The sequence below is a fragment of the Oncorhynchus gorbuscha genome, linkage group LG06 (assembly GCF_021184085.1).
Source record: "Oncorhynchus gorbuscha isolate QuinsamMale2020 ecotype Even-year linkage group LG06, OgorEven_v1.0, whole genome shotgun sequence".
Lineage (NCBI taxonomy): Eukaryota > Metazoa > Chordata > Actinopteri > Salmoniformes > Salmonidae > Oncorhynchus > Oncorhynchus gorbuscha.
In genome coordinates, this window is record NC_060178.1 from 15,922,672 (window position 1) to 15,935,549 (window position 12,878).

A 12,878-nucleotide genomic window follows, 5' to 3' on the forward strand; every position below is an offset into this window, starting at 1 on the left:
CGAACGAGAGAGAGCGGGGTGGAACGAACGAGAGAGAGCGGGGTGGAACGAACGAGAGAGAGAGAGAGCGGGGTGGAACGAACGAGAGAGAGAGAGAGCGGGGTGGAACGAACGAGAGAGAGAGAGAGCGGGGTGGAACGAACGAGAGAGAGAGAGCGGGGTGGAACGAACGAGAGAGAGAGAGCGGGGTGGAACGGAACGGGGTGGGAACGAACGAGAGAGAGAGAGCGGGGTGGAACGAACGAGAGAGAGAGAGCGGGGTGGAACGAACGAGAGAGAGAGAGCGGGGTGGAACGAACGAGAGAGAGAGAGCGGGGTGGAACGAACGAGAGAGAGAGAGCGGGGTGGAACGAACGAGAGAGAGAGAGAGGGGTGGAACGAACGAGAGAGAGAGAGCGGGGTGGAACGAACGAGAGAGAGAGAGCGGGGTGGAACGAACGAGAGAGAGAGAGCGGGGTGGAACGAACGAGAGAGAGGGAGAGGGGGGGGGCCGAACGAACGAGAGAGGGGGGGACGAACTAGAGGGGGAACAAACTAGAGGGAGGGGAACGAACTAGAGGGGGGAATGAACAAACGAGAGAGCGAAGGGTTGGATAGAAGGGGTGGAGCGAACGAGAGAGCGAAGGGGTATAGCGAGCGGGGGGAACGAGAGGAGGCAACGAAAGAGAGGGGGGGGGCAAACAAAAGGGGGGTGAACGAACGAAAGAGCGTAGAACGAAAGATTTGGGAAATGAACTATAGAAAGCTGGAGAGAAAGAGAAAGGGAATGATTCAGATGGTGAGAGATAATGACTAAAGGAGGAGTTAAAGGGAGAGTTAGAGAAGTTGACGTGACGGAGAGAGAGAAAAGAAATGTGTGGTGAAGTCAGGTCATTTCCAACTCACTTAGTGAAGCTATGTTTTATTGACTGTACAAAGAGTCTCTGACCGTGCATTTAGACATGGAGTCTCATTCTATCCAGGATTGAAATCTTTGACCCAGTCTCTATCATGTCTCAAGATGTTGGTTTCTATTATTTGCAGTATGAGGAAGACCAAGAATTGGAGCCCGTTATCATTTGTATCCATTGTCAGGCAGGTTGTTGTTTCTGACTCGAAATCTCAAGAAGAATTGAAAGATTTATTCTGCCTTCCATTTAAGTATCAAGTGCAAATTGAATGTGGAAATAGAAAGGATTCACAGATTTGTAGGACACAGTATTGCACATGTCTGGGTCGCTCCCAGGTCAACCATTGCCACCCGAAGAGTCACGGTTGCCATGCCAGGGATCTATTGGCGTCGTTATGGGCGACTGCTCGGCGGAGGTGCTAATTTGTTAATATTCCTTCCGAGAGGCGTCTTAATTAGTTTTAAGATTCATGCCTAATTGAGTTATTATGCGCAGGATGAATGAACTAATGAACGTTCCAAGATTTCAGATCACTTCCTGCTTCGAGTAAATGTATTCTTTATTTTTTTGGTGAATTAATTGTTGGCGGGTTAATCTTGCTCTCATTTATTTAATCATTGGAAATAGTCTGGGATTTTCTCTTTAACTGCTTATTGCAGAGGGTCTGTAATTTACAGTGATAATGGAGAGTAAAAAATCTAAAAACATAATCATCAGAATATATATTTTTTCAACAACAAAAGGATCTCGATCGACTTTGAAATGTCTCAAACCAAATAGAAACTGTGTAGAAATAATGGACCTCCATTTATAGTCTCTTCTCTCTGTCCAGCTTGATAACAGTAATCGAAATGAAAGCTTAACAGTCAGGGAGTTTAGAAAATTACAAAAGCAATAGATGGAGGAATATTTTTATGCTAAGTTTGATATAATAAATATAAGGCAAGGATTTTAATTGCGGCAATCCGGGCCTTGGTGAAGACTGTATGTGGCTTGTGGTGAAATGAGTTTGACTCCACTGATCTCCCAATCAATCAATCATAGAAGGTGTAACTATGGCCCGTGGTCTGGTCAAACGGTAATGCTTCTACGGAACCATATACAAATCCCCCCGCAGCCGGTGTCCCGGTTCCATCCCCACCTCAGCACTACGCATTTCTCATCTCTCTATTCATTTGCTCCCATCTTTTCACTAATAAAATAAACATACGTAAGGTGTTCAACATTCCATCCTCCTTTAAAAAAAGAAAAGAAGCTGTAATGATTTATTTGTAGTTTATTTCTCCACAGATTCCGGGAGACCATCCTGTTAGAGACCATCAGTAGCAGGCATCCCAATAAGTCAAAACTATCCTCTCTAGCCTTTCCTCTGTTTGTGTCCACAGGGATGGTTCAGTCCAGGTCAGGTGTTTGTGCTGGATGAGTACTGCGCCCGCTACGGTGTGAGGGGCTGCCACCGCCACCTCAGCTACCTCCGGGACCTGATGGAGTACTCTGAGAACAACACCCTGGTTGACCCCACCCTCCTGCATTACAGCTATGCCTTCTGTGCGTCCCACATCCATGGCAATAGGTACATACATCAAAAGCTTCACAAATGAGTTAAGTGTTATATTAAAGCAACTACAGGTTTTTGCTTGTACTGTTTGCCGAACTGAAATGTCTCCGAAGCTCAGATGGTGTGTCAAGGTGATAAAAAATTTAAAAAAATCTATAACCAGTGAAAAGACGCATCCCACTGTAAAAAACTGATTGAATCAACGTTGTTTCCATGTAATTTCAACCCCCAAAAAGTAGATGTGATGGTGTGGAATCAACAAGGAAAACTGATTGGATTTTCAAAAGGTCATCAACGTAGGGAGAGGAATTTTGTATTTTTTTCACCCAACTTTTAACCTAAATCCAATGACATGGTGATGTTTTTTTGTTGATTTCACGTTAGTTTCAACTCAACCAAACTGATGTCTGTGCCTGGTGGGAATCTTGTTCACACTCTTCCATTCATTGCCCCTATAGTATGTCATACACCCATAGAAAAGCTTGTATACTTTTTATTTCACATTTCAGAAATCAAGGAATCAGAAATATTTAGGTAAAAGAGAAACTGTGGGCTTTTGTGTGATGTAAAGACGAGTCCTGCAAAGAGACTTGATAATACTACAATAGTAACCACCCACCCAGGTTGGCTCTTTCAATGTCTATTTTATTTCTCCATTCTTTGAGAAAGAGGGAGAACGTGTACAGAGTCTCTGCATGCAAATGATCACTTAGCTGTTAACTCTGCATCGCAGCGTAGTATGATTAGAAAATTAATACAGGTTCTATATCCGTTTTTAATAGGTTGATAATTGTTCCCTTTTCATCCTCCATGTTTTCTTCTTATCTTTTTCTTTGGTTTATCATTATTCATTTCTATACACAATTTCTGAAACTATATATGTTTGAGGGTTGATGTTTAGATTTAACCAAATATCTAAGGTTTTTACACAGAGAAAAATGTTCACGACCACCAAATAATTATAATGAAATATAATCATATTTTCTGGACATGAGTTAGTATAGTACTTTCGTCAAAAGCATGTCATTTGTTTCTTGTATTTAGTCTGATATGAGCAGTATGCTTTGGCCACTTGTCAGCTTAACAGCTCCTCTTTATCCCTCTTAAGGCATCCGCATGCTTCCCATTATGATTACATTTTGTGACATTTTTGTTTGTTTTCATCTTTGTACAAGGTTTTTTTTGGCTTTTCATGCACGCATTCTTTCCTGAGGTAAGCCGAAGTTTGGTAGCCGAAGTCTTCAGTAAAGCCGTATTCTTCAATGGTGTTTGTTGTCATTCAACGAGACAACTTGGTCCTTGGTCCCAACTTGGTCCTTCTGTAGCTCAGTTGGTAGAGCATGGCGCTTGTAACGCCAGGGTAGTGGGTTCGATTCCCGGGACCACCCATACGTAGAATGTATGCACACATGACTGTAAGTTGCTTTGGATAAAAGCGTCTGCTAAATGGCATATATTATTATTATTATATTAACTACTTTTCATGCACATTTTTTTCACTTGAGAAATACTGCACCAAACATCTTGAATGTGAAATTCCATGACTAAGACCTCTGCAAAAACTTCAAAATGGATTTCAGATTTCTTGAGTTACTCTATCTAGGTAGTGTATACCGACTACTGTGTCTCAAGATGGACTAACTGTGCTATTGCTGCTTTTTCCTAGTAAATCAAGCGAAGGTATTTTAAGGCAGTATGGGAGGCACATCAGAGTTCTGCTAGGAGCATTATGTAGACGCCTTTACGGCTATTAGTGTCCCACTTACCTCAAATAACCCCATGCTTGACTTCCCCTGTGATAAATGCTAATATATGTGCTTTCTCTCTTTGTTGAGTAATTTAGCCAATTAGAGAACGTAATGATTAGCCTCTGTGTAATCACCATGTATAAACAGGGGAGATTGCTGGAACTGGCTTTTTGTCAGTTGGAGTTGTAATTTGAATAATTGATGCCTATTCAGTGCTCTGATGCTGCCAGAAAGGGTGTGGAAGGGAGTGGAAGATGGCATCGGGTAGCATGAGGCCACAGACTGAGATGGAGGTAGCTTTATGCAACAGCCTTATGCAATCTGTAACTTGTCTTTGTAAACGAAAAGGGGTGGGTCTTGGCGAATGTAACATTTATTTTAAATTATATATATTTTTTAATCTGTCAGATCTGCCGTATACAAAACCCGTGCCTTTTCCTTGTGATGTATGGGTGCACGCCTGCATTTTGAGGTTAGCCTTTGCACTTTGAGAACAATAGTTGTCAATGAACTGGTTGAGTGTACTATTTCCTTATCAGAGCTGTCATTTTTTAGCTGTTGCACAAAGTACACTTCCGCCTGTACATTTCCCTTTACGTGGTCTTTTATAATCACTCTTTGTACAATGGTTGTGAAAGGTGCTCCTTGAAAGGGGAACACTTGCTAACTTTGTGACAACTTTTTGTGGATCATTGGTTTTGATTGACAGAAGATGGAAGAGTGGACTCATTGAGCTTTGCCACCAACATGAGTCTGTGCAGGTGTGGCTTGCATCATCATGGAGACGGGTGTGTTTGGGAGCGGAGCACGGTTACAGCAGCCCATGGCAAAGGGAGCGAAAGGGCAGCACTGTGAGCTGTGTGAATAGTGACAGCGGACACATCTTCTGCTCACCTCCTTCTCACCTGTCACTTCCTATCCCCCGCTTCTCAGAGCCATCTGGCTCTCATTGGCTCAGGATGTGACCGGAGCTTTTACTTCTGCCACCCTGACTCCTCATGCCACCCATCCCCTGTCTCTCCTAACTACCAGCCTTGTCTGATCCCCATGCTGCTAAAGGTAGGTGACACGCACACGGTGCCCTGCCACGTGTGGCCGCCGACTCACCATCAGATGACGCCCACTCCTTCGGATGTGATTTACCCAGACATCAGGAAGTTTGGAGCGTGGTCGAAGACGACAGTCATCACTTACAGATGAGCCGTATCCACTGTAAACACCCTGACATGAAACTACAGATGTCCCAACAAGCCTGCAGTAACCTACAGCCCCATCCTGGAGCCTGTTAACCCTTTGTGAGTGGGGGTCAGCGTTTAGCCCCAACTCAAACATGCTTGCTTCATTAAGCATCAACAATGCGTCTGCCCTCGACAAGCTGTCGCACCGCGCCCAGCTCTGACGTGTGCAGCCAAGCATGACAGGAAGTTTGATTGGTTTTGATAGCAGTCTGAGAAACGCTACTGCAGGAAAGCCAGTTACAAGCACAGGGGTTCTACTTGAGATTTTAATGGCCTATCAGGGTATTTTCAATTTGGCCTGTTGCCAACTTTTTGGTGTTAACAAGGCAGGCTTTGAGTGCTCGTATCCTTGCAACACTTTGAATTTTACAAGGATAGCAACATAGAGATGGTATGTATCAGAGGACTGAACAACTGAAGTGACAGTCTGTTCTTTGTTAGACTCCGTACCGCAAAACTGTCAGTATTGATCAATCATACAATCTGATGTTTTGCTTGTGTTAATGTGTCTATATTTGTATAAGGCATATTGCCTTTGCTAAATGAACAGATTCTTTATCTTTGTTTATCTTATCTTTGGCCAGCTCACAGGACCTATAGGCTTGGGCTGGGACTAAGGTCTAGTGCAGGGATCATCTAGATTCAGCCACTGGCCAGCTCACAGGACCTATAGGCTTGGGCTGGGACTAAGGTCTAGTGCAGGGATTATCTAGATTCAGCCACTGGCTAGCTCACAGGACCTATAGGCTTGGGCTGGGACTAAGGTCTAGTGCAGGGATCATCTAGATTCAGCCACTGGCCAGCTCACAGGACCTATAGGCTTGGGCTGGGACTAAGGTCTAGTGCAGGGATCATCTAGATTCAGCCACTGGCCAGCTCACAGGACCTATAGGCTTGGGCTGGGACTAAGGTCTAGTGCAGGGATCATCTAGATTCAGCCACTGGCCAGCTCACAGGACCTATAGGCTTGGGCTGGGACTAAGGTCTAGTGCAGGGATCATCTAGATTCAGCCACTGGCCAGCTCACAGGACCTATAGGCTTGGGCTGTGACTAAGGTCTAGTGCAGGGATCATCTAGATTCAGCCACTGGCCAGCTCACAGGACCTATAGGCTTGGGCTGGGACTAAGGTCTAGTGCAGGGATCATCTAGATTCAGCCACTGGCCAGCTCACAGGACCTATAGGCTTGGGCTGGGACTAAGGTCTACTGCAGGGATCATCTAGATTCAGCCACTGGCCAGCTCACAGGACCTATGGGCTTGGACTAAGGCCTAGTGCAGGGATCATCTAGATTCAGCCACTGGCCAGCTCACAGGACCTATGGGCTTGGGCTGGGACTAAGGTCTAGTGCAGGGATCATCTAGATTCAGCCACTGGACAGCTCACAGGACCTATAGGCTTGGGCTGGGACTAAGGTCTAGTGCAGGGATCATCTAGATTCAGCCACTGGCCTGCTCACAGGACCTATAGGCTTGGGCTGGGACTAAGGTCTAGTGCAGGGATCATCTAGATTCAGCCACTGGCCAGCTCACAGGACCTATAGGCTTGGGCTGGGACTAAGGTCTAGTGCAGGGATTATCTAGATTCAGCCACTGGCTAGCTCACAGGACCTATAGGCTTGGGCTGGGACTAAGGTCTAGTGCAGGGATCATCTAGATTCAGCCACTGGCCAGCTCACAGGACCTATAGGCTTGGGCTGGGACTAAGGTCTAGTGCAGGGATCATCTAGATTCAGCCACTGGCCAGCTCACAGGACCTATAGGCTTGGGCTGGGACTAAGGTCTAGTGCAGGGATCATCTAGATTCAGCCACTGGCCAGCTCACAGGACCTATAGGCTTGGGCTGGGACTAAGGTCTAGTGCAGGGATCATCTAGATTCAGCCACTGGCCAGCTCACAGGACCTATAGGCTTGGGCTGTGACTAAGGTCTAGTGCAGGGATCATCTAGATTCAGCCACTGGCCAGCTCACAGGACCTATAGGCTTGGGCTGGGACTAAGGTCTAGTGCAGGGATCATCTAGATTCAGCCACTGGCCAGCTCACAGGACCTATAGGCTTGGGCTGGGACTAAGGTCTAGTGCAGGGATCATCTAGATTCAGCCACTGGCCAGCTCACAGGACCTATAGGCTTGGGCTGGGACTAAGGTCTAGTGCAGGGATCATCTAGATTCAGCCACTGGCCAGCTCACAGGACCTATAGGCTTGGGCTGGGACTAAGGCCTAGTGCAGGGATCATCTAGATTCAGCCACTGAACTATGTATTTTCTTGAGGGATGGTTGTGGTGCCAGAACACTAATTGGAAATAATTTGTAGACTGCAAGAAGCACAAACAGATATATATTTAACTAAAACATAACAATTTAAAACCTTGCTTACATTTGTATATGATCACGTGTCTCTCTCTTATGGGTGGGTATACATGGGAACAGAGTTCCAAAATTTTTATTACTTGGAGCTGATTTCCTGTTTTTTTACAGTATTTTATGTCCAACAATGAAAATGATAAATAATTAAATAATATACAGTACCAGTCAAAAGTTTGGACACACTTACTCATTCAATGGTTTTTCTTTATTTGTACCATTTTCTACATTGTAGAATAATAGTGAAGACATCAAAACTATGAAATAACAGTGTTATTATTCAAAGTAGCCAACCTATCTATGCCTTGATGATAACTTTGCACACTCTTGGAATTCTCTTAACCAGCTTCACCTGGAATGCTTTTCCAACAGTCTTGAAAGAGTTCCCACATATGCTGAGCATTTGTTGACTGCTTTTCCTTCACTCTGCAGTCCAACTCATCTCAATTGGGTTGAAATCGGGAGATTGTGGAGGCTACGTCATCTGATGCAGCACTCCATCACTTCCTTTCCTGGTCAAATAGCCCTTACACAGCCTGGAGGTGTGTTGGGTCATTGTCCTGTGGAAAAACCAATGATAGTCTCACTAAGCGCAAACCAGATGGGATGGCGTATTGCTGCAGAATGTGGTGGTAGCCATGCTGATTAAGTGTGCCTTGAATTCTAAATAAATCGCTGACAGTGCCACCAGCAAAGCACCACCACACCTTCTCCTCAATGCTTTACGGTGGGAACCACACATGCGGAGATCATCCATTCACCTCCTCTGCATCTCACAAAGACACTGCGGTTGGAACAAAAATGTCAAATTTGGACTCATCAGACCAAAGGACAGATTTCCACCAGTCCAATGTCCATTGCTCTTGTCTTGGCCAAAGCAAATCTCTTCTTATTATTGGTGTCCTTTAGTAGTGATTTTTGATGCAATTCGACCATGAAGGCCTGATTCACGCAGTCTCCTCTGAACAGTTGATGTTGAGATGTGTCTGTTACTTGAACTCTGTGAAGCATGTGTTTGGGCTGCAATCTGAGGTGCAGTTAACTCTAAATCACTTATCCTCTACAGCAGAGGTAACTCTGGGGTTTCCTTTCCTGTGGCTGTCCTCATGATAGCCAGTTCCGTCATAGTGCTTGATGGTTTTTGCAACTGCACTTGAAGAAACTTTCAATAGTATAAATAAAGAAAAACCCTTGAGTGAGTACTGTATATGTTCTTTTTCACTAAAACCACCCGCGGGACAAATTCGCTGTTGGGGAACCCTGACCTAGTGTATGGCCGAAGGATGGGGAGGGAGGGCTGCTTTTACGTGGCCCTTATAGCTTCATCTGGACATTTGGACTGGAGTGTGAGAGATGAACAGAACAAGAAATCCACTCCCTTTTTACCACGACATGAAAGAAAATGTCCTTGCCATCCCATGAGTGAGCATACTCGCCCACCCCTCCTAGCACTATCCTTTTTGTGTGTTCCTTTGGGATTAGCTGGTGCTTGTTAAAGGGGGTGGCAGCAGGGGGGGGAGTTAATGAATTGATGGATTTAAGGAACAAGTAGTCCTTACAAATGCTGTTGTGAAGAGAGGGCTGTTTTTCATTGTAGACCAGGGCCTTTTGGGGATTGAACGGAGAGCAGTTGAAGTGAAGGCCTGATGTTCAGACACAATACACTACAAGCTCTTCATTGTCACTCCATCTCTTGAGCTTCTTTTTTATAGTCCTTTATGACAGCTAAATACTTTTTTACGTTTCTAATGTGAGGTTTATTATTTTACTCTAAAGCCAGGCACATTCTGGATAGGATGGTTTACACTCATATTTATTCTAGAATTACCGTAGTTAGCTTTTTTTTGTAACTCTCTTGGCAGAGTAAACAACACGCAAACCATTTGTAAATGCTTCATAACTAAATTGCAATTCACAATTCAGTTTTTCTGCTTCAACTTCAAGTCAAATTAAATGGTATTTGTCACATGCGCTGAATACAACAGGTGAAATGCTTACTTACAAGCCCTTAACGAGCAATGCAGTTTTAAGAAATAAGCAGTTTAAAAAATAAGTGTTCAAGTATTTACTAAAATAAACTGAAGTAAAAAAATAGTCACAAATATTGTTGCAGATACATCTTGTTCTTCCCTGCTAGAGGCTAATGCATAATGTTCAGGAGCTCACTGCATACGCTTTTATAAGCACAACTCATTAACACAGACAACCTCACCCCCTCCTCTCAGCGAAAGCCAGTGTTGTTTTGAGGCAGCGCCTTTTTTCTTTCAGTTGAAAGAAGCCCAGGAAGTCAAGGTTAGCAGTCTGGGTAGTGATTGCATTTTCTTCTCTTTCCCCAGAGTGCCTATTAATGGGAAGGCAAGAAGAGAATGGAAGCTTTACAAACATTAAAGTGGCAATCTGTGATTGCTACATCCATTTGTTGACTTTTAAATGAATGATATATAGCCATTGATTCTTGAAAAATATAACTTAAATGAGCAACTGTCCAACCCCATCAGAACCCAAAATATAAACTTTTTTTTTTTTTACGTAGTTTACAAACAATGTCATTCTAAACACAGACTGTATATTTTCAAAACATGGTTAAAACTATCATTTTGATTTCATGGGTGGTCAGTCCTTGCGTGCATAGCCCTGTCTATGAATTTCAGAGTGGATACTTTACTCCAGCCCCATCCCTCAGCTGTTTACCAAAGAAGGTGGTGGGGTGGCCGCTTTGTTGTTGTTTGAACTGCAGATTTCCCCTATAATGAAATGCTCATCAAATATTTGCGTGTTTTTTTTTCCAGGCCGGATGGGATAGGCACAGTCACTGAGGAAGAGAGAGAACAGTTTGAGGACATAAGAAGCCGTCTCCTGAGTCTATTGGACAACCAGATCATCCATTTTAGGTACTACTTCCTCTACAATTGACATGATTACAAACAATGGTATGTAGGCTTCATTTGTCAGTAATACACTAGTAACTGAGTATAATAAAAAACCTTCCAAACATTTAACCCCCTAAGGTCTAATTAGCATAATCAAGAATCTCTATAAATCTGTCAGTTTAAGCTAGAGATGTTTTTTTCACAAAATCACAATCGTCTCTAGCGTCCGAATGGTTTAGTCTACAGACTATTATGACCCCTCTATGGAAAGCGTCTTGGGACTTGTCTGAAGTTGGTGCAGCCGATCTGCCAACTTCTGTCTGTAGCGTCCAAACAATTTGGGCTACACACTACAGTACATGTCGGTTGTTTTGCTCTAGGACGCCCACAGGCCTCAACACTTGTCTGAAGGTCCCTTGGTACCAGTTGAAAATATTTATGGAAGTATATATGGAGACTGTTTAGTGCCAAAAATAAGGGGTTAAATACACATCAAAAATAATGTTTCCTGATCTTATATCTATCTCTAAGCTATATAGTACCAGTCAAAAGTTTGGACACACCTACTCATTCAAGGGTTTTTCTTTACCGTTACTATTTTCTACATTGTAGAATAATAGTGAAGACATCAAAACTATGACAATAACACATATGGAATCATGTAGTAACCAAAAAAGTGTCAAACAAAGCTAAATATGTACTATATTTGAGATTCTTCAAAGTAGCCACCATTTTGCGTTGACAGCTTTGCACGCTCTTAGCATCCTCTCAACCAGCTTCATGAGGTGGTCACCTGGAATGCATTTCAATTAACAGCGGTGCCTTGTTAAAAGTTCATTTGTGGAGTTTCTTTCATTAATGCATTTGAATCAGTTGTGTTGTGACAGGGTATGGGTGGTATACAGAAGATATCCCTATTTGGTAAAAGACCATATTAGGACAAGAACAGCTCAAGAACAGCTCAAAAAAGCAAAAAGAAACAACAATCCATCATTACTTTAAGACATGAAGGTCAGTCAATGCGGAATATTTCAAGAACTTTGAAAGTTTCTTCAAGTGCAGTCGCGAAAACCATAAAGTGCTATGATGAAGCTGGCTCTCATGAGGACCATCACAGGAAAGGATGACCCAGAGTTACCTCTGCTGTCGAGGATAAGTTCATTAGAGTTACCAGCCTCAGCAATTGCAGCCCAAATAAATGCTTCACAGAGTTCAAGTAACAGACACATCTCAACATCAACTGTTCAGAGGGGACTGCGTGAATCAGGCCTTCATGGTTGAATTGCTGCAAAGAAACGACTACTAAAGGACACCAATAAGAAGAAAGACTTGCTTGGGCCAAGAAACATGAGCAATGGACGTTAGACTGGTGGAATCTGTACTTTGGTCTGCTCAGTACAAATTTGAGATGTTTTGTTTCCAACTACTGTGTCTTTGTGAGATGCAGAGTAGGTGAACGAATGATCTCTGCATGTGTGGTTCCCATTGTGAAGCATGGAGGAGGCGGTGTGATGGTGTGGGGTGCTTTTCTGGTGACACTGTCAGGGATTTATTAAGAATTCAAGGCATACTTAACCAGCATGGCTACCACAGCATTCTACAACAATATGCCGTCCAATCTGGTTTGCGCTTAGTGGGACTGTCATTTTGTTTTTCAACAGGACAATGACCCAACACACCTCCAGACTGTATAAGGCTATTTGACTCCACATTCTCCCGACCTCAACCCAATTGAGTTGGTTTGGGATGAGTTGGATTGCAGAGTGAAGGAAAAGCAGCCAACAAGTGCTCAGAATATGTGGGAACTCCTTCAAGTTGGAAAAGTATTCCAGGTGAAGCTGGTTGAGAGAATGCCAAGAGTGTGCAAAGCTGTTATCAAGGCAAAGGGTGGCTACTTTGAAGAATCTCAAACATAAAATATATTTTGATTTAACACTTTTTTGATTACTACATGATTCCATATGTGTTATTTCATAGTTTTGATGTTTTCACTATTATTCTACAATGTAGAACTTTTTTTTAATAAAGAAAAACCCTTGAATGAGTAGGTTTGTCCAAACTTTTGACTGGATGTGTAGGACAGACACTTCAGAACAAACTTCCTTAATATGTTTTTATGGGGACTATCTGTTATTCAATTCGTTTGTAAGTGCTAATAGCAGTAAGGCTAAATAAACATTTCAATCTAATAATTTTGTTCTATATTTTAT

The 12,878-nt window shown here is 43.3% G+C and overlaps 1 protein-coding gene across 7 annotated transcripts in view; it reads left to right on the forward strand.

Moving 5' to 3' along the window:
* cadps2 (Ca++-dependent secretion activator 2) overlaps nucleotides 1–12,878 on the forward strand; it is a 325,603-nt gene that overhangs the window by 201,054 nt on the left and 111,671 nt on the right. For all 7 annotated transcript variants that reach the window (XM_046352457.1, XM_046352453.1, XM_046352452.1 and 4 more), the window contains exons 13-14: nucleotides 2,276–2,463; nucleotides 10,588–10,689. In XM_046352457.1, the coding sequence (XP_046208413.1) occupies nucleotides 2,276–2,463; nucleotides 10,588–10,689 (290 nt within the window). The remainder of the gene's footprint in view (nucleotides 1–2,275; nucleotides 2,464–10,587; nucleotides 10,690–12,878) is intronic.